The sequence below is a fragment of the Embiotoca jacksoni genome, unplaced genomic scaffold (genome assembly GCF_022577435.1).
Source record: "Embiotoca jacksoni isolate LCO1_2020_lvr unplaced genomic scaffold, fEmbJac1.0.p SCAF_6, whole genome shotgun sequence".
Taxonomy (NCBI): domain Eukaryota; kingdom Metazoa; phylum Chordata; class Actinopteri; family Embiotocidae; genus Embiotoca; species Embiotoca jacksoni.
In genome coordinates this window covers 16,057,157-16,077,737 of record NW_027185414.1, presented here as the reverse complement: position 1 = coordinate 16,077,737, position 20,581 = coordinate 16,057,157, and the positions used below count along the sequence as shown (strand labels likewise).

The 20,581-nt window shown below is 40.8% G+C and overlaps 1 protein-coding gene across 3 annotated transcripts; it reads right to left on the bottom strand.

Moving 5' to 3' along the window:
- Nucleotides 1–1,139: 1,139 nt before the first annotated feature.
- Nucleotides 1,140–20,282, bottom strand: trim66 (tripartite motif containing 66). 3 transcript variants are annotated; one of them, XM_069173598.1, is made up of 19 exons: nucleotides 20,202–20,271; nucleotides 17,436–17,588; nucleotides 16,972–17,192; nucleotides 15,965–16,178; nucleotides 14,023–14,152; nucleotides 13,578–13,694; nucleotides 13,297–13,411; nucleotides 12,866–13,012; nucleotides 11,866–11,983; nucleotides 10,747–11,579; nucleotides 8,082–8,288; nucleotides 6,648–6,777; nucleotides 6,477–6,558; nucleotides 6,208–6,382; nucleotides 4,445–5,349; nucleotides 4,212–4,335; nucleotides 3,995–4,069; nucleotides 2,945–3,097; nucleotides 1,140–2,809 (listed from the first exon to the last, which is right to left on the bottom strand). In XM_069173598.1, the coding sequence occupies exons 3-19, from the start codon at nucleotides 16,978–16,980 to the stop codon at nucleotides 2,573–2,575; spliced, it is 3,771 nt and encodes a 1,256-aa protein (XP_069029699.1). In that variant the 5' UTR covers nucleotides 16,981–17,192; nucleotides 17,436–17,588; nucleotides 20,202–20,271; the 3' UTR covers nucleotides 1,140–2,572. The 3 variants fall into 3 exon arrangements, with proteins under 3 accessions (XP_069029699.1, XP_069029700.1, XP_069029701.1); XM_069173599.1 differs by having other exon boundaries at nucleotides 17,436–17,668; nucleotides 20,202–20,242; XM_069173600.1 differs by lacking the exon at nucleotides 17,436–17,588 and having other exon boundaries at nucleotides 20,202–20,282.
- Between the last annotated feature and the right edge of the window lie 299 nt (nucleotides 20,283–20,581).

Here is a 20,581-nt window from a genome sequence, read left to right as displayed (position 1 = left end):
AAGCCTGATGTTTGATTGAATCTGCAGCTTCAACCACTACGATGTTCGTGTTTCAAGTTGTAAGCAGAGGTTTTCAAGGTCGGAGAAATCAGAGGAGACAAAACTAAACAGATTAAGATTAATTAAAGATTAAAGAGGACATGGAGTAATTGAGTCGCTGCTGTTGGCTTTTTAAACTTTGGAAAAGCAATTTAATTAAATTTTTTCCCCTGAATGAAGTCTTTGAGGAGGTGCTGACCTTAGGGTTGAGGGCTTAAATATCTGTCAATCATGGTAGTTTGACGGATGGTTTGGGTTACAATCATGGATAGTCTGATGGGAGGGGCTTCTGTAAAAGGCCAAATTCAGAACAAAAAGAGTTTGTCAATTCTCCTCATTCAGCTCCTTCATCTATCCTAAAAGTATGAAATCAAACTCAAAAAAGGCCAGTAAAACATTAAAAGGTGTAAAACATTGAAACATGCACATACATGCAGGTTTTAGTTCAGTGTCTACAGTGCATTTTCCAGAAATTACTCTCGTGAGTAAATTCATCTAATTGTTTTCAGAAAAATTTCAGAAATATTTTAGACGTGATGAGGTCTGAGCCGAATGCTTTGTTCAAGCTAAATTTAGTTTCGTCAATACCTCAGTATGTGCTAACAAGTCTACTTACTGACAAACACTATTAACACACCATGAAGCTGTAACATGTAGGCTGTACTGACTTATTTATGTGTATGACAGATGTTAAGATTGTAATTGACATCATGTGAGCATTACTTCATTTTGAATTACTCTGTGATTTAGAAGAAATGATCTGCAGGAAAATTTTATATTTTATCATATTTGAACCAGCTCCCAATAAATAGTTAAAGATTAAATTAAAAGTTTAAAAGATTTGTAGACATTTTAGTAAAAGGATTTTTATGTCTGCTCTGTAGCTTTTGGGAGGGAAAAAGAAAAAGTTACTACACCTTTCGTCTATAACTATAAGTCCACCTGTAAATTGTTACAATACATATTAAGTGCTGGTTTCATACAGTAGATAAACATTTCCATTAACTGTGGTTAAATGCTTCAATTTGCCCATCTCCTGTATCATGTAATGATTAATAATGGCAGATTAATCAGAAAAATAATAAGAACATGTATTTTCTCTTCAATGCATTTTATTGATTTGAATAAATGTGCAATTATTATTGACTGTTACAGTAAAAAAAATGAAAAAAACTTAACCTGTTCTCCTGAAACAGCAACAGTAACTATAGTTTATCAGTCTTCCCTCATACAATAGGAAACATTATCACATATACTGATACTTATACTGTACATTCACGACTTTTGTGTGCAGACATTCCCATAAAAGTCAATTAAAATGTATATTTAGCGACAAGAAGCAAGTAAAGTATATTCAAAACAGGAAATGTGCTACAGCATTATTATAAAATTACATATTTCCTTTCAACATAATGGCTCTACAAATAGCAAAGACATTTTTTATAGTATTCAATACTGAATGATATCAATACCATAGACTTGTATTATGCCTGAGATATTTAGATAAAAGAGTAAAAGATTGTATGCACAATGTATACAGAAACTTAAATTTATGGTGAAATGTAAATTAAAATGTTTTTGTGGATTGTTTAATATTAAATCCTACAACCAAACAGATGTCCTGTTGAGCTCTAAAACTGATTATAGTGCACGCAATAATTCACATTCTGTCCCAACGACAAAGTAGAGAAGATGTGTTGCTGCTTTTCAAAGAAAGCTACTGAGACACACAATTATATCAATAATCAAACCTAATGTAATTGCCTGCAATCATTTAGTAATTAAAATAACATATAGTAAAATAAAGTTCTATACAGTTACACATGTATAAATATGTCTAACATTTATGAATATGGTAAATATTGAGTTTACCAACAGAGTATTGTGTACAGTCAGAGCTATGTTTTCCTAAAGAAAGTATAGACGACCACTTACTGTAATAAAGATGCAAAGTGAGACTGATAAACATCCAACTACAGCATCCTCTGCACAATAAAGCATATGATATAAGGCATGGTAGATATTTTAGGTCTGAATGTAAATACATGAAATAGTAAGCAGCGCAAGAAGCACATCAGGAGCAAATCGTCAGTGGCCAAAATATGATATGATTAAATAACAATTATAGCATCATCTCCCTACCATAACATGTTTTATGGATGCAGAAGCAAGACAACAAATTGTTTTACATCCAAAGAGCTCCAGTCCCACTTGTGTAGCTTACACTACGTCACCTACACCAGTTTTCTTTTTTACACTCTCTGCTCCGATCAGTTGAAGTTTGCAGGGGTAATAATTCCTCCTGTATTAGTTGGCACTTTAAATAAATAAAGTATTGTTTCAATATGTTCTGCTGCCATCAGATGGCAGCACTGTCATATCACTGCAAACCACAACATAGGGCTACTTTTAGATAACTGAATGGAAACACTGCTGCAGTCCCAGAGGCTGCCAGATAAAAAAAAAAAAAAAGTAGTAGTTACACACAAAAACAACATGTTTGTCAGCATCGTTCCGCTGAATTCACCTCTGCTTAGAAGTTATGCCTCCTCGACTTGAGAGATTGTCTCCTCTTCCTTTTCCTGTGGCACTGCTCCCTCCTCTCTGGCCAGGGGAAACCGCTCTCTGCCGTCCTGTAGGCCTCATCGTACTCATCGCTATCAGAGTCCACCTCAGCCGCAGGGAACGCTCTGTCTGGGAAAACCTCTTTCAGCTTGGAGGTGAAGAACGCCTCGAGGCTGCGGCCTGCTTGGGCCACCTCGGAGTCAGGCTGTGGTCAGAGAGGAAAAGGACTATTACAGCCACATCAACGCTGGTGAAGTGCTGCCTGATATTTATCAGTCAAAACTAGGATTCATTCTGATTATGAGACATACAGAATACAGAATTTTGATTTTTAACTTACATAATTGAACTTTGCACAGTTGCGGAACATGAGATAGACATCAGCAACAAAGTGATCCGCAGAGGTATAATGTCGAGTATTCCCCTTGTTGAGTTTGACCCTGATCACAGACATGTCCATTGGCCTCTTGATGATCTGGTAGTAATGTCGCGCCTGCATGAGAAAGCAGTGACAATTGAGAGTTTTATATTATCCAACCAGCCATTTTAGTTCTCCGAAACTCAATCAAATCTAATTGTCTCAAAGAACTCTCACCTTAAAAATGCCTCAAATAAATGTTCCATAGATTGTAATATATATCACGGTAACAAATGTGCCTCCAGCTGTGTACAGGATACTTACTTGGATAATGGTGATCTAAGTCATGCATCTTTCACCCTAGTTACCCATGATAACGTGTTCAAACAGTCAATAGGAGTTAGCCTTTGGTATCAATATTGAAGGTACCCTGTGGAGTTTTTGACCATCCAGTTTGAGGCAAAGCTACATGTTTTTCACATATTTCAAATCTTTAAATTTTTTCTACATATTTCTTCAATTTTTCTTATTTTTCCTATAATTTCTCAATGCTTATATGTATTTCCACTGTAGAATGTCAGCAACTGTAACATAACCTGATTATTTTCATTCCTAGTGATGCACCAAAAAATGCTGCAGAAAAAGAGGACTGCAAGCTGATGTAAACATGAATTTAGACAATTAATGCCCCAAATTACAGGAAAAAAAAAATCTGCTTTGTAAATATTTTATGAAGGAGAAAACACAGCTCAACACAGTTGCGAGGCCTAAAGGATATACCTAGTATGGTTGGCTGAAAAAAAGACTTAATTTGAACACAACTTTGTTCCAAAAAAGATAAAAATTGATGGGAGAACTTTGAAGCCCCCAAACCTTTGAGAAATATAGCATTAATCAAAGTGTGTTTGTGTGTACCAAAATATGAGAAAAACACCTAATGGTGCAATTGTGCCCCTGTTAGTATGTTGAAAAACAAAATTGTACTTTCAAAATCAAATGGCCTTTGACTGTAAGAAAGTGGTGATCACTCACAAGTGGACTGACGGGCTCATGGAAGGGAGCGCTCAGGATGTTACTGAGGATCAGAAGAGTCAGCCGCTCACATTTCTGCAAAGAGTAAAACAAACATGGACAAAAATGTTTAAAAAAATGAAGTAACTTGGAACACATTCACAGAAAAAAAAAAAGACAGACAAGCCTCAAACTATCTGCCATTGTTATTGTTAATGCAGTTGATGAAATGACCTACTCTCTGGTCACATGCAGACAGTCCGTGTGCTGATGCGTGTTCTCCAGATGTTTTCTCGTTCTCACAGTTGTAGTCGACCTCTGGTTGTACAACATCTCTGCACAGGCTGCACAACCAGTCACCTCTGAGCAGAACAGGATACAGCATCAGGTTAGCTTCAATCCGTTTACTGTAACAGGATGCGAAAGGGTAATATTGAATGTATAAATTTCAAGAAACTTTAAGAAGCTTACGAGGGGAAGCTCAGCAGAGGCGGGATATGGCAAGACAAGTGGAAGACTTTTGGACAGCGGTCACAGCACAGGAGGTCTCCTCCAATCAGACACACAGCACAGAAGTCCTCACTCTCCATCTCTGCACTGTCCTGCTCAGGCTCGACTTCCTCTGTGCCCCTCTGACAGACAGGGTTTGCGATCAGGATCGGCCGATGGCCAGTACCAATGTGGGACTCGTCTTCTAGGTCAGAGCGAAGCGGCTGTGGGTCGTCAGTTGTCAGTTCGGGTTCAGATTCTACGTCGAGCTCAGACTCCACAGAGCCCTGAGAGTCTGGAGGCTGATCGGATACAGCGTCAGAATCAGTCTCAGCCTGAAAAGTGGGCCCATACTCAGGCTGGATGTCAGACTCTGTTTCAGTATCACCTGATTCTGCATCAGCATCCAGCCCTTGGCCATCCTCTGATCCTCCTCCTGCATCTGATTCTGGATCTGCCTCATATTCAAGACTTGGCTCTGAATCCCCAAATAGACTAATCTCTCCTGCAGTCACAGATTTTTCTGGAGCCAGACATTCAAGTTCAGCCTCAGATGGAGATTGGCCATTTGGGTCAGAGTCTGGTGATGCATCGGAGTCTAGCTGTGGGTCTGGATCCACCTGAGAAACAACAGCATCCTCTGAGGCTGACCTGGGATCAGAGTCAGAGTCCAGATCCAGTGCAGAGTAACTCTGTGGCAAATATATAGAGTTTGTGGAGGGCGGTGTGGATGCTTTTCGACAACTGAATGCCCTTGGGTTGTTGTGGCTGTCAAAGTCATTGTTGGATGAATGTGTGCTAGTCTGATTATGAGTTTGTCGCTCTGCATATGGTGGAGCTGTGAGTGAATGGGCGGTCCTACTGGTCTCAGAGCCTCCAGCTATCCCCTGTTTATGAGAGAAGAGAAGAGAAGAGAAGAGAAGAGAAGAGAAGAGAAGAGAAGAGAAGAGAAGAGAAGAGAAGAGAAGAGAAGAGATTTCTACATTTTACTCTCGTGTTAAACATGGAAAGAGAAAAATCTGAAAATCCTCAATAACGGCACATTTCATCTTTTACGTATAAATGAACGTCCGTTACGTTCAAGCCTTTATCAAACGAGTTCACACAATGCATGTTAAATCTCTCACCACCAGATAAATCTCTCTGTATTTCACAGTACACAGTTCTGGTGTGACATCCGCATGCTGGCCGGATTAATGCACACTGCAGCTGAGACTTCCACTGGCCAAGTCGGCCACCTTCCAGTTCAGCACGATACTAACTTGGAAGGGGATAAAAAAAATCATGCAGTTCTTTGTGACTTTATGAATGTTAATGTGAATGGATCCAATTCTAATAGTGAGACAAGTCATTTTACGGCAGCTGTGAGGCTCCCAAGGATTTATCCACCGTTTTACAGCCACAACAGTACGACAGTAGGCTAACGTGGAGCCTGTGATGTAAGCATGTCAACGATGTTGTTGTAGTTACTCTCACAGCCAGAAGGGGGAGACAAAAGTAAACTGCAGGTTTAAGTTGAAGTAAGAAGTTAACCATTTTTTTGCGAGTTAGATGAGAAGATCGATTCCACAAGAATGTTTACAGGTGAGTATGAAGTTATCACTAGCAGCTGGTTAGCTTTGCGCAAAGACTGAAAACACAGGAATATAAAAAAAAAAATGCTCCCCCAAGGCTCAAGAATGAACTTTGTCTGTTTCTTGTTGGGTTTTTTTTTAACTCCAACCAAAGTATAAAGACAGACATACATCGTGCCAGGTTCTCTGCTGAGGGAGAGTTTCGCTCTTGTCCGTCCCGCTGGTGGGTAAAGGGTCACTCTGTCGTCGTCCATGTGGGGGGAGTTGAGACACGAGTATTTTGAGACGCTCTAAGCAAACCACCGGGACCCTGGGCCTTCCTGAGTCCTTCTGAACATCCCAGTTACTTCAGAGGGACATAGAGAAAGAATTCAGAAAGTTACACCTCATTTTCATGATTTGTGCGTGAACAGATGTTTGACTTGTCAGATATTACACACCTGTTGTGGCCATTTCTTGACACCCTGCATTTCTCCTTGCCTTCATAATTAATCTCTTCATTTACATAAATGATAGGATGATCTAAAAAAGACAAATAAGGGCAAGCATTTACAAACTTTGTATTCTGTTGTATTCGAGGGTATAGTAGATAATCTCATGTTTTCCAGCACCTGGCTCCGTCTTATAAGACAGTAGAGGAGACAGGCGTCCTCTGGATGGGGACATCTCAGTTGAAGTTTCCTTAACAACACACAGCACCCCGTCTGAAGCTCTCCTTTGTCTGGGATCCATGATGTCATACTGAGAACAGAGTAGAAGCTGTAAAAATCTTTCCAGGTCACAAACTTCTGCGACAGGAAAAACCGCCTTGTTAGCATACTGTATGTAACTTGACCATGATGACTTTATTTATCCAACTAATGACTTTAAAGGATTTTGTAGACTTACGAAATCATGCAGTCTGGAACCTACACTACCCACAATACTACTTGACACCAACAGTTTGCCATGCCAGCAGTGGCAAATGTATCCTCAAACTGCTTTCCTGAGATGTCTGGTCAGCTCACTTCTTTCTAACTGCACACTCCCAGATTTTTTCATTTGATCAGATTTCTAACCTTCTGGATCTCAGAAAGGATTTACAAAGCGTTTCCCCTTATACCGGAGCGCTAGCCTGTAAACAAACTTTGATCTGTCAAATCACTGTCGTTTCACTTGCACATTGGCAAACTTTGAACTCAGCAGGTGTAAATGTAATATCAAATGTACCTGAACCACCTATTGGCTTCAAAGCTGATGTTGAAATTTCAATGAACTTGAAAATATCAGTTGAGAAAACCACCTTGCCTGGCCTGAGGTATATTTTCCACCTTTCACTCCAAAGAGCCAACCAGAGTTGCACGCATGTTGATTTTGTGTTTGAAAGGGTAAATCTGCGTTGTCCAACTCAGCTTCAGACAAGGATCGATTCGATATGAATGGTTCCACCCGCATTGCTGCGGTGGCCATTTCCAGCCTGTACATTAATTGCATCTTTCCCGTGTTGTGCCCCAGGCCCTATCTGAATTGTCTGACTTGGTTTTAAATATATATAAATAATATATAAATAACCCTGGTCCGACCTTAGTCATTGGTTTGAAAGAAGTACTACTAGTTGTCCTGGAGCTTTTGACCATACCACCTGATCTTCAGCAGCATATTTAAAAGCTCAGTTGTCATAAAACTGTTGCTGATAAAAAAAAAAAAAATTAAAAAAAAATCATTTTTTAAATGATATTCTTTTCTTACATGGATGATAAATCCTTAAAGTAGGGAAATATCAAAATTTAAAGGTATTTGTTTCCATGACACATGAGCATCTCCATCTGTTGGTGAGCATCACGTGATAAGATGGAAACCTCCAGAACAGCTGCTCAATGGATCTTGTGGAGACATTTTTCTCTTTGAATTACTGTATGAATCTGATGCTCTGTTCTAAAACAAATATTTTATTTTTTTTATCGTGGAATTGTGTGTGACAGTTATTACTGTTACTTAACTGTGATCACTTCTAAAAACAGCCTTAGTTCCTCCCCATGTGTGATTATATTCTGATGCAGGGTTACCTTATGTGCAGCTCCTGCCTCGAGCCTAGGAGTGCATCCTGTGGGCCTTTCAGTGTAAGGGCTGGTGGACGGGGCTGCCAGTTCTGTCGGGATGCTCTGGGAGCGTCTTTTCCTCCTCGTGCACACCAAACTAGGGCTGAGCCTGCTGCTCTGCAAGTCAGACACACACTCGTGGGCTGTCACTGACACCTCCAGGGATGTGGATCTCTGTCAGAAACATAAACATACAGACCGGAGCGGGGTTTCAAGCTGCATCACATGTACAGAGGCACCTGTTTATGTCATTAGCAACTGAAAGCAGAGGAAAAGACTGGGATGTGTGTGGCGGACACAACCTTGAGTGTCACACAGGCACACGCTAAATGAACAAAAACATCACTCAGACCCTATTCTGGGAATAATTCAAAACAATTCAATCCTCACAAACATGCTGCATACATTAATGTTATTGAACGGGCAATCAAAGGTTTGGTTACCACACCAATTATCATATGTAAATTCAACATCTGGAGCTCTGTGTGGCCCTTTGATTAAACCCAAACTCCAAACCACTTACTACCACCCACTCCCTCTCTCTCTTATATTACAATTAAACTGATGCAAATGTCCCCAAAAGCTCCTTTAGCACCTCGGCTGTGCCTTCAGCTAATGTAAGCAGGAGGGCTGACAAATCTTTCTGGCACGTCCCTCTTCCTTTTTTTTTCTTTTTCTAGTACACCGTCATACATATTCAGGCCAGGCTGACACCGAGCACATGCTCCTAAGTATCATGCGATTAAAACACTTACCTGATCTACGCCCCTTGGGATAGATATGCAGGATTCAGACTGTAGTGGAAAATAGACTATAATCCCTCTTTCTGGTATGATGGTGGGGTGCAGGAATTTATCTCAGTGCAAACCAGAGCTAAAATCAAACTGGCAGCTCCCACTATTCCCTTAGTGCCTCATTAATGACAGGTTAAGTACATAAATGACTATACCCAAGTGGCTTTATATCATTTTCAGATGCTGTGACTTGAAAATGTAAAAATAACACATCTTTGTGCTTGTAATCATGCATCTTGAGAATTTTTAGAGAGGTGATTAGGCGGTTGCTAAAACCTCTGGCATCAACTGTGATTATGATGAAGAGTTCTCTCATGGATTTTAGGATGCATTGCTATGAACTGCTCAGTTTTAATTGTCAGAGCAGCTCTTTGTTTTCCCATCATCCTTTCTTTATGAAAGCAGGAGCAGGTTTCTGTTGCACCATCTGTTTTTAGGCTAGCTGTCAACTGTGGGAAGTGATCGTTCTGGCATTCAAATAAAGTGTTCTTTAAGTTTCAGTCATTAACGGATATTAATTAAAAATGAAATTCAACACTCCCTTACACGTCAATATTTTAGAAATATGCAATAACCTCTCATATGCAAAACATTTTCCTGGGGGCTTTACGTTTGATCTAAATGGATCTACATAATTCATTTCTAAATCATGCTTTGTTTCTTTGTTGTTTTTGTTAGTCAGAGTAAGTGTTTCACACATCTGTATTATCACAGGAAATGTAGGCTTGACCGATCAGTTGTGGTTTTTGAGAGGTGTGTCTCAACAGCTTTGTGTGGTTTACTCTTGTCAGAGGTTGGGAGTTCAGTTAGAAATTAGTTTGAGTCCATAGAAACTTTGCAAAACCACATGTGAAGCAAAACAGCGAAGCGGGAGGTGCACAAAATCCTACCGCGCTCCTCGCTTTGATCTCACTGCAAACAATGTTCACAACTCTGTTGCTTTACCTCCTGACATAATGACGTTGTTTTCAAACAGAATTTTGTAGTTATTGATTTGCTGACTACTATATCAATACTATACAATAATATTTTTTTATATTGCTGTCAATGTTGTCTGGTGTTCAAAAACATTGAATTTGAATGTTTCTTTGTACGTCATACTGTATGAAATGCATTTGTCAGTTTTCATTGCATCAAGTGTAATGTGTAAAAACTTATGATAGATTTGTTCATAGAGTTTTTCAGAGGTGAGGCTGAACTTGTTCAAAGGCATACCTCAGTTGATGTTTAACTCCCCTGTAGGATGAGTTTAAGTCTTAACTACTTTAGTTATAACAGTTTATTTGAAATAGCAAGTGTCTATGCTCATTTAAGCACGTGATCCTTATAAAGTTACTTTTTTTTCTGAATGGTCAATTGGGTACAATGTTTTTTCGTAACATGAAATGGTCCAATTGAACTTTGAAATGTAATTTGTTTTATATTCTAATTTATATTTTATATATCTATAGAATTGTTGCATTAGTATTTCTAGTATTTCCTGTGTGTAGGATTGAGGGGCATTTATTCACAGAAATGGAATATAATATTCATAAATATGTTTTCTTTATGTTTTTGTTACGTTAGAATGAGCACACCACAGAGCACACTGTGTTTCTACAGTAGGCCACAGGGGACAAACCACACTGTGGCCACTAGATTCTCTTGCATGCTTGAAAGTGGAGGGTGAGGTTAGGGGTGTTCAGATAGTTACAATCAGCAACCTCACTGCTGGATGCCACTAAATCCTACACACTGCTCCTTTAATTCTTGGTCATAATAACTTAACTGGAGTTTACTTTAAAGTTAATATATTTGCTAAAACAATCAAAGGGTCTAATATTAATTGAATCTCTCACCCTGCCAGCTCGGTGGTCTCTGGGCGTCCGTGCAGGTCTGGTCCTCTGCTGCTCTTTTCTCTGCTCCGCTGCTAAAGAAGCTTGAAGCTGCTGCTGGTGCTGTTGGACGGGACTCTGGCCTCTCCTGTCCTGCTGTAGCTCCTCATCCAGCAGCTCTCTGCTTTCAACCGCTGCTGTTTGTCCACAAGTCTCCTCCACCCTCCATCTGTCCTCCCAGCTCCCTTCAGTCATCACATCTCTGTCCACAACTGTGTGGCTGAGCTCCTGCTGCTGTGCTGTGCTGGTCGATAGCTTCCCCTGACACTGGCCTGGCCTGCCACGGTCTGCACTTAGCTGAGTCTGGCTGTCTGGTATAACTTCTCTCTGGTGTTGGTGATAAGAGAGATAGGATTTAGACTGAGAGTGTGGTTGGGAGTCAGCAGCTTGTGGCTGGGATGCAGATCCTCGGTTGCAGTTGAGCTGGACGGGTCCTGTGTTGGGGGTAGGGGATGTAGGGGGAGGACATTGCAAGGAGCTCTCTACGTCCCAGCGCCTCTGGAGATGCTGGTTCTGGTGGAGGGAGGCAGAAATGAGAGCCGGCTGAGCACAGCTGGAGTTATAAAGTGTGGCCTCCAGCTGGCTTTTGTCCAGACTGGGCATATCTTGCTGAGAGGGAATGCCATGCAGGCAGCACATCTGGGGCTCACAGCAGGCCTGGTACCCACAGCCTGGCTCTCGTCCTCTGTGAAACACAGACGGCAAAGCCAAGCAGGTGATGGGCTGGGGCCTCATGATACTGGAGCAGGCCAAACCCGGAGGATAAGTGCAGTGTCCCCCCTCAACAGTCAGCTGGCCTGCAGGACAACAGGGTCAAAGTAAGAGCTGAGTTCAAAAATAACATATGTCATGCATAAAACAATACTGCTGATAATTATAAAGATGTAGCACATTTGAAAGAATAACATTTGAAAAACCTTTTGCAAATTCACTCACTAATTTGAAAAAAAAACATTTCATTTCATTCTTATGCACTAATATTTTACTTGGAGCCATTTTCCCATGTTTTAATTTTCCTAAATGTAAATCCAACATGCATCATTATAACATGGTGCGCTTGTTTTAATCAATTTAAAATTTTACCTAAAGAGGAAATCTGCTTCGTCCAGTAACTAGCATCCCAGTTGAATTTGATCTTGACTGGACTCCAAGAGTCTGAGTGGAGTGCCGCCTCAAGCAGTTGCTGCATCTGGATTGAAATCTGCAAGAGAAATAGATAGTTAATAAAATAATGACGACTGATGAAGATCATTTGGAATTTTCTTTAAAACCCGGTGGTTTTATATCAATATAAATAACACAACTCTGTGCTTAAGAGTGGTGAAGCATCTTCTGTCTGACACTACAAATTAAGACATTAAGATGTTTATTATGAAAATAAATCATGCAGAAGGACAATAAAAACACTAAATTGACAAAAGTATTCTGATTACAGAACATGACTTAATAACATGTTGTTTTTTTTATCATGTTTGCCTTTATCTTACAGTCAGTTTAATAGAAACAAGAAATATGGGGAGAGAGAGCAGTATGATATGCAAAACAGTATGCTTTTTTAGCAGCAGCACTGAACGGGATTTCAGTTTAAAAGACCTTGCAAGTGATGTATTATTAACATTCATAAAGTTGTAGGTATCTCGAGAGACACGTTTTGCAAAATTATGATCAAAATTGATGCAAAGAGGTCAAGAAATTTTATGGGGGATTCTCCAAAAACACTGGTTTCCCCTCTTGTCATCTTGTTTTAAACCTTACCTAAATCTTTCAAAGTCATTGTTCCCAGTACATAGCACAGGCTTTCTGTAGTTTCAGTGCCAAAACTGAAATAAAGCCCATGATGTAACCTCAGCAATTTTCTCAGGTTTACAGTAACAAAGCTCCTCCATAAAAAACAAAGGACTCCGCACAGTATAACGGTTTTCACAGGCTGAGTGGTAATCTCTATAATAAGCAAACTGACCTTTACAAGTGTAATCGAAGAGCCCCTTTAAATGTGTGTGTGTGTGTGTGTGTGTGTGTGTGTGTGTGTGTGTGTGTGTTACAGTAAGACAGTAGACGTCTGTTGACTGTCTTGTTTGCATACCAGAGCCCTGCTGAAGAGCACCGGGCCTCTGCAGTGATGGGTCGTAGCCCAGGTGATGAACTTCTGAATATGGTCCAGCTGGCCACAGATCTCTATTGCCCCTTGCAGCTGGTCTTCCAGACGCTGCTGGAAGCCCTCAGAAATCTTCTGCAAAAAAAAAAAAAAAAAAAAATCCAGAAAAATGTAAGAAGTTGTGTGTAATTACTGGCACACAGAGAGCAGTGTGGCTAGACCGCAGGCTAATCAACAAAGACTTTTTTTTTTCGACAGATGTAGTTCCTGAGATGTTGGTTTAAGCAACTTTGACAGATATTTATGGGCTCTCGTTTGCTTGCTTTCAGGGCTGATTACATCATGGCAGTTACTGATTCTTTGCATGTAGATTCACGGCTGGCTGAACGATAAGAAGGAAAGAAAGAGAAAGTAATTACCTCCAGTTGCTCTATTAATAGGTTGGCTCGTTTGCTAAGCTCGTTCATCATAATCATCTTTGCCATTTTAATCTGGTTCTCTGCCTTCCTGTGTGCAATCTTTACTCCGTGAAGTCTATACAGACAGAAAGGGGGGAAAGTGTCTCAGAAGAAAGCACCATTTCAAGCATTCATTTATTCATTAGCTTGCTATATTTCACGCTGTTAAATTATTGACCACTTGTGGCAGAAGTTACTCAGAGCTGGGATTTGATTATGACTGTGCGTTAGTTGAAACCTACCTTTCCTCTATCTGTTTAGCATTGTTCTCCACTGCAGCCCTTCTCTCATCCACCTGCACCATCAGGCTCTCAAACAACCATTGCTGATCCTGAAGAGCTTTCCCGATCTCCACCACCCTAAAACACACGTGAGATCACAGTGTACACCACACAGAAAGTCCACAAATTTATTCGTTGGGTATGAAGAAGACCAGAATTAAATTTGTTTCCCTTGAGGACGAGACATTATGCAGGTGACCTTCGAGGCCGCTACTGTACTGTAACATCACAGAAAACCAAAATGTATGAATACTTAATGAGTGTTATGTTGGCCAAGGGTAGTCTATGCAGATACAGATTATAAAAGTGACAAGGCAGTTAAAGAGCGTTACTTCTCACGGGAAGTTTGTGACCTGCAGTTAGCCCTTCTCTGCAGTGTCCTTGTGCTGTGTATCTGAGGACTGACCTGTGGTTTTTGTGGGAGGACAGGTGACAGCTGCTGCAGCACAGAAGGTCACATGACTCACAAAAAAGCTCCAAGGGCTCCTGTCTGTGTGAGTGGCACATGAGGAGGGAACAAGGATACGACCCTGGGCCTGGAAGGCACAGAGAGAGAGAGGAGGGAGAGGAGACAGAGCATGAAGCATTAGAAACAGTCAACAGGAAATTCACACCCAGAGGCCCGGCAGCATGCAACGTTACAGCTCCTAGAAAATGCTGTAAAAGACAAACACTCGTGGTAATGCAAGATCTGCCAAACCAGAACTTTAAAGTGATCAGGTAAAGAACTCATTTGAGCTTATTTAAAGAACCAGTCTATAAAGAAAAGTTGTATATTTTGTATATAAACCATATCAGATGCTCAAATGGCATCACACAATAGTCTCACTGTGTTGTTGATGAGGTCCTTAACAATAACAAGCCTTTAAAATACATTGTTAAATATTGAACCAGTGATTTTCAACCTTTTTGTCTTCGGACATCTTACAAACAGCAGTCAGGGTCACATTTCAGATGTCTATGTGTTGTGAACGGTTTAATAAAAGTCCAAATGATCCAATATCTAATCAAAGATTAGAGAAAAACAAAACAAAACTGAACACAGAATTGTGTAACAGAAGTTTGTTTTATCTATCATCGAGAGCGTGTTAATTAGCCAGCTTTCAGGGGTCTGGTAGGTGACCTAGGTTATCTTTGAACAGAACAAAACTAGCTACTTCATTGCTAAGCTAAGCTAGCTAGCTTTTGTCTGTAGAGCTTCATATTTACTGGACTGACATGACAGTAGTTCCAATTATCTCATCTATCCCTCATTTAGAAAGGCAATCAGCATGTTTCCAGAAATTTCAAACTAGTCATTTCAACAACAGCTCTCAAACCCAGTGTGGTTTTCTTAAATTGAAACAAATGGACAACTTTTTCCAAAATGTATAGCCTAGTTAAAATCCCAACTGAAGATGAGGAGACACCATACTGTTAAAGTTTATGCCATGCACATGGATGCTTTTTTTTTTCAACCGGATGTTCTTTTAGACAACCTCACGGTTGACCACAACACAAAAGTCAATTTATCAATGTACATATTGACACTATATCTATATATACAGTAGCTAGGGCTGCAATAGGACTGTGTTAAACAGTTTTCATTGCTAAAAATCTGTTGACAATACTTCAGTGCTGTCAATTTGGCCTTTGAAGCACCATCAACCACACATACTAGTCCATGTACTGAAAAACATTTCTCATATATTTCTAAATAGGTCACGGAGGAAACTGTTGGCCCACAAAGCATCTGTCTAACTATAGCTGGATGAGGCTAATGAACGTAGCCCTACTGCTCTCTGCTGGCCGGCTCACCTCAGCCAGCCCCCTTCTGCCTGCAGATCATCACAGACCTCTGTGGTAGAGAGCTGAGCATCACCCCGAGTGCATCAACCTGATCTGATTGACCACATCCTGTCTGTCAGCACAGTCACACAGCTTTTCTCACCAGTACACAAACTAAGCAGAAACACTCCCACATCACAATAAAACTGTCTTGGATGTATTCGTTATGACTTGACAACTTGTGCAATGCAGATCTGCAAAAGCAGCTGGCAACAAAGCTGCCAGGCATACTTTAGGGGCTTTAAATAGCAACACACTAATATTAGCAAAAATGAAATCATCCACTTCAGAATCTGGGCCATGTGTTAAAGATAGGTGTAATAAAGCACATGGATCTCCAGGAACTAGTATCAACCATTGCCACCATCATGCATTATTCATTGCAGTGGTTCCTGCAGAAAAAACCAGAGCGCAGACAGGAAAACAAAGAAGGCTTTCAAATTACAGTGTGTAGCCTCACAGATAATCTGTCATACCAACCAGGAAATTGGAGGTAGCAAAGTCTCAGTATATAAACTTGCCTTGTCCAGTGGGAGGCAGGGAGCTGGAGCCTCTCTGGTGCAGATCAGGACACTGGGTGGCACTGGGCCTCTGCTGCTGGAGGGAGTCTGTGTACTGGGCAGTGGTCGGGCCTCTCTGATGCTGGTGCACATCTGTGCACTGGGAGCACAACCACTTGTTGCAGAATGTACACAGGCTCTGAGCAAGAGTCGGCTCTGTGCACTCTGAGCAGCTCTGAAAGAGAAACCTCTTCTTAAAATACACAATGAACACACACTCTCACATACACACACGGTGCTAGTTGATAAAGAGACGAGGTGGCATATGTCAGAAGAATTTGTGTTGCTGCTTTACTTTGGGCAATATCACACTTCAAAGAGTTGTTATGTGTGCTGCTTGCAAATGCCTCAGAGACGTTCAGAAGAATACGTGAGCTCCTCGTGAAGATACAACTGAAGCTGTGCTCAAGGTTCAGCTGTTAAATTCCTCATTTAAACACTAATAAGATGTTCTAATCAAGAGCATTTAAACACATTTCAACAGCACAAAAACACATCTGAACATTAAAATCTTAACATAAGGATTGTTCACCTTGATCACCTTTTGTTCCAGATATGAGCTAATAAAAGAACACAAACGCCGTCAACTGAAATCTAGTATTATAATGCAAAGTGCAGCTTTTTGTCATTGAAGTAATACTTCATTAATGTATCCCTGTGGAGACATTCATCACGTGCACTTGACCCTTCTTACCAATTTTGGCACGGTGAACAGCACCTTGGGACCAAATCCACTTTTAAGACCCTGTGCCTTGTCTAAAGACAATGGCAGGAATATTCCTAATTTCTAAAAGAACTTCTGAGGTGAGAACAGAGCAACATAAACAGAGAAAGCATGCTAACTCCAAAGAAAGGCCCACAGAGCAAATTCAGAAACTACTGCACAAAAACAAACATACACCCGCTGTGTCTGAAATGAAATAAAGTTCAAATGAAGATAGAAAACAATGCTGAAAGAGACACCTTACCTTCTCCATTTCCGTGCTTTGAGAGTGGATCTGATGCCTTCTCAGCAGGAGGGAGTAGAGAGGAGAGAGAGCAGCCTGACGCCTCGGCAGCAGAAACACTGAGGCTTCTACCTGAGGCAGGAAGCAGCGCGCACCGAGAGGTGGCCCCAGAGGAGACGGCTTACATGACAGCCTCACTGTGCTCTCTCCTCCCCCAGTTCATCCAAGTGTAGGACCCCTCTCTGCAGCGGAGGAGAGGAGTGTCATGTTCAAATTCATTCTCTGCTCGCTGGTGCAGCCACCAAAGAGGAGAGAAAATCTAATCCTTTTTCTTAAATAAGCCTGTGCATAATAATTGGGAATTAGGGAGATAACATAATTATTTTTTGTAGGGCAAAATATCCCCGGAAGCATTTTCCAAAATGGAGGAAGGAAGACCAAGTGACCTACAATGAGGAAGGAGGTAGAAATTGTAATGCAAGCACCTTTAGGTTCTTTGGAGCAAGCAGTGTGAGGCGGGACGAGGTGATGTTAGGCTGAGGTTGTCGGGCTATGTTGGTCTGGGCTAGGATGGGCCAGCTGTGGCCTTCTTCCCTTTGTCAGGATGAGGAGGGGACAGGTCCCACAGGACCTACACTCTAACATAGCACACCGAAACCGGGTCAGGCTCTGATAAGCTCCAGATGGGATAGGATATACTCCTGCAATCCTTCTAGCACTGTGAAATCAATTGAGATTTTAACACAGTATGACAGATAAAATGAGTAGTACACACTGTAAGAGGAGAGAAAACAAGTTAACTGAGGGGTTATTTATAATACTCTGACTGTATATCTGCCAAGGAAACAGTTGCATGGTGATATGAAAGCTGTGAAAGGAGGCTGGAGAACATGGTGGGAACCAATCATAACTTAAAACAAGCAGTTGCCATCAAATATAGCCCAGAATTAAGCCACTGTGACATCTGGACCTACGAGCAAGTCTGCCTAACAACAACCCCTACAGCTTGACCTACAAATCTAACAACTTTCTCATCCTTGGATGCTTCAGTGGGGAGCTCAGAGCAATCCCATTCCCCATTGTGCGCTCAAAGACCCAATTTGAAACACAATTAGCCAGTCGTAGTGCACCCCGTGTCTCGTTCACTCAGCTCCGTAGCATTTTCAAACTGTGCGCTTCCTTTTCTGCACCTCCACAGCATTTATCTCTCACACTGAGGCCTCCCGCCTGCTCTGCTAAGCTGGCACCAGATACGCATGCCATCTCAAGAGACGTCACAATAATAGAAACCTGCGCTGTGATCTCTCCCTTGAAAGCACCCCCTATGTAACATCTATTAACACTGAGGTGATGAGGTCACAAAGAAAGCAGGATTACCTTCTACCACTTTGAAGTTATTATGCTGTTTCACTCTCCTTAAACATCTTACTCTGCTCTGCAAAGAAATCCATCGACAGCTTGACGAACTATTATTTTTCTGCAAATGAGCCTTTCAAAAATGTCAATGATGTTTCGGTAAATAACAAAGCAACACCCACAGAGGAGTTCTCAAAAAATCTGCTTCAGTCGCTCCAACTTCACATATAAACAAGACTCTGAAGAGATATTTGTTCCTTTATGGTGTTGAACTGCTACAGCTGATGGGATTTAAAATGAACTACAAATCATCCTCATTATTTACTTTAAAGGGGCATTTATATGTTTTTGGCCACTAGGAGGCAGAATAGGTCCAAAAAAGCAGACAGACCAACAGCTCTACCTATTATCACTTTGCAGAGTTGTTATGGCCGGCTCAATAATAAAAATGACCTTTTTCACACTCACCACATACACAATTTCTGTATCTGGACAAGTAACAAGCAGTGGGTTTGTTAAAACGTTTTACTGCTGGAGAAGAGGTTCACAAGAGCAGCAAGACTCACTGAACTAACAAAAAGCTGTAGAGTTATCCAATAATTCACTGTTAGTCTTTTACTATGAGCAATTGCATTGATATCACATGTAGTTATTTCATTCTGTATTAATACAAATATTAGTAGATAGCGGTGTATTCATTAATGCCGCTTTGAAGAAGCCATTATATTTAATTTACATTAGTACATGCAACACCTCAGTTTATTCAAAATCTGCAAAACCCAAAATGTTTCTTTGCAACTTTGCAACGGGCAACATCCAGAAAAGCCTGCACGGTGCAGCCGAGCACTGTAGCTCCTGTTTACCACTGAGGAGGCCGAGGGCTACTCTTCTACCGCTTTCTGAAAACACTCGACTTTTTGAACACGACTTACGTTTTGGGATTCAAAGGCTAATTTTAATTCTTGTAGACCAAATATCTTTTTACTAAGGAAAAAATATTATTTTAAATGAAATCAAATTTTGTAAGTAAGGAGCATACATAATTTTATGGAACATCTATAAATAAATCAGATAATTAAATAAAGGGACAAAGATTACCAGCACACTTTTGGTAAATTTGGACAAATATTTATAAAATCCTGTTTCAGCCCTGTGCAACTATAACTCAAATATGTTATCGGCTATTTGTACAGCACTGGTCATCATTGTTAAAAAAAAGTCTTATTAACAGGAGTGCAGTATCAAAAAAAAAAAAAAATCCCTACACTGTCCATCATTTCATCTCACTGTTTTACCAGGGACCTTCCCCGAGCACAATTTATATAAACGGCACCATAATACAGCATAAAGGCTGCAAACTTTTATAAATCACAAAATTGTAAAAAATTAAATTAAATTAAAAAAATATCTGACTGTCTGACAGCACTTTCTAAACGCAGTCTCGATTAATAACAACAAGCATGTCAGTCAAATTACAGAGAACTGCCTGCCCCCGCATCCACAGCCTGCCTCTGCATCAGCAGCCTCACCTCCAGCGCATCACTGAGCGCGATATTATTTTTTAGAAAGTGCGCATGAGATTACGCCCCTATCATGGCATCATGGTGCAATCCACAACACCAGAGGACAGCCCGCAAACACAAAGTCAGAACACGGATAGTTTCGTCCAGAAACTGTCTGTTTAAATGAGCCTAATTCCACCCGTGAAGCGCACCGCTCATGCAAAAACATCCGATCAGGTAAACATGTGTGCGCTTGCGAGGATGTCAGTGTGTTGTTGTCGGTCCAGAGGAAACGAGACGGTCTGCCGAGAAACTCCGCTTCTGTCTGCCTGCCAATCATGTCATGTGTGCTGAACAAAGCGACGGGGTTTCTCTCTTCTTTTTTTTTTTTACCTTGACCCGCGCATCTCCGAGTGTCGATCCCTCCCATCGGATGTCGCTCTTTGGCCCGGACAAAATTTTGGAGATTCCAAGTCTCGCAGTTAATCGTGAGATTATACTCGTTCTCATGCAATACTTCTGACGTTTCTCAAAGCTGAAGTGACACTTTGTGAGGGAGCTGGGTAATTTATGAAAAGTTTAAGGTAATGGTATTTTGTTAACTTCCTCCAACAGAGGACAGCAGTGATGGGAGCGCTTTTTAAATCCTTCATCTTTAAGTAAAACACAATAACAAGACAATACTGTGAAAATTATCTATGCTAAGAAAAAATATATAATGCATTAGAAACTTGGACTGAGTAATCATGCACAGGTATTGTGACATGTTCATG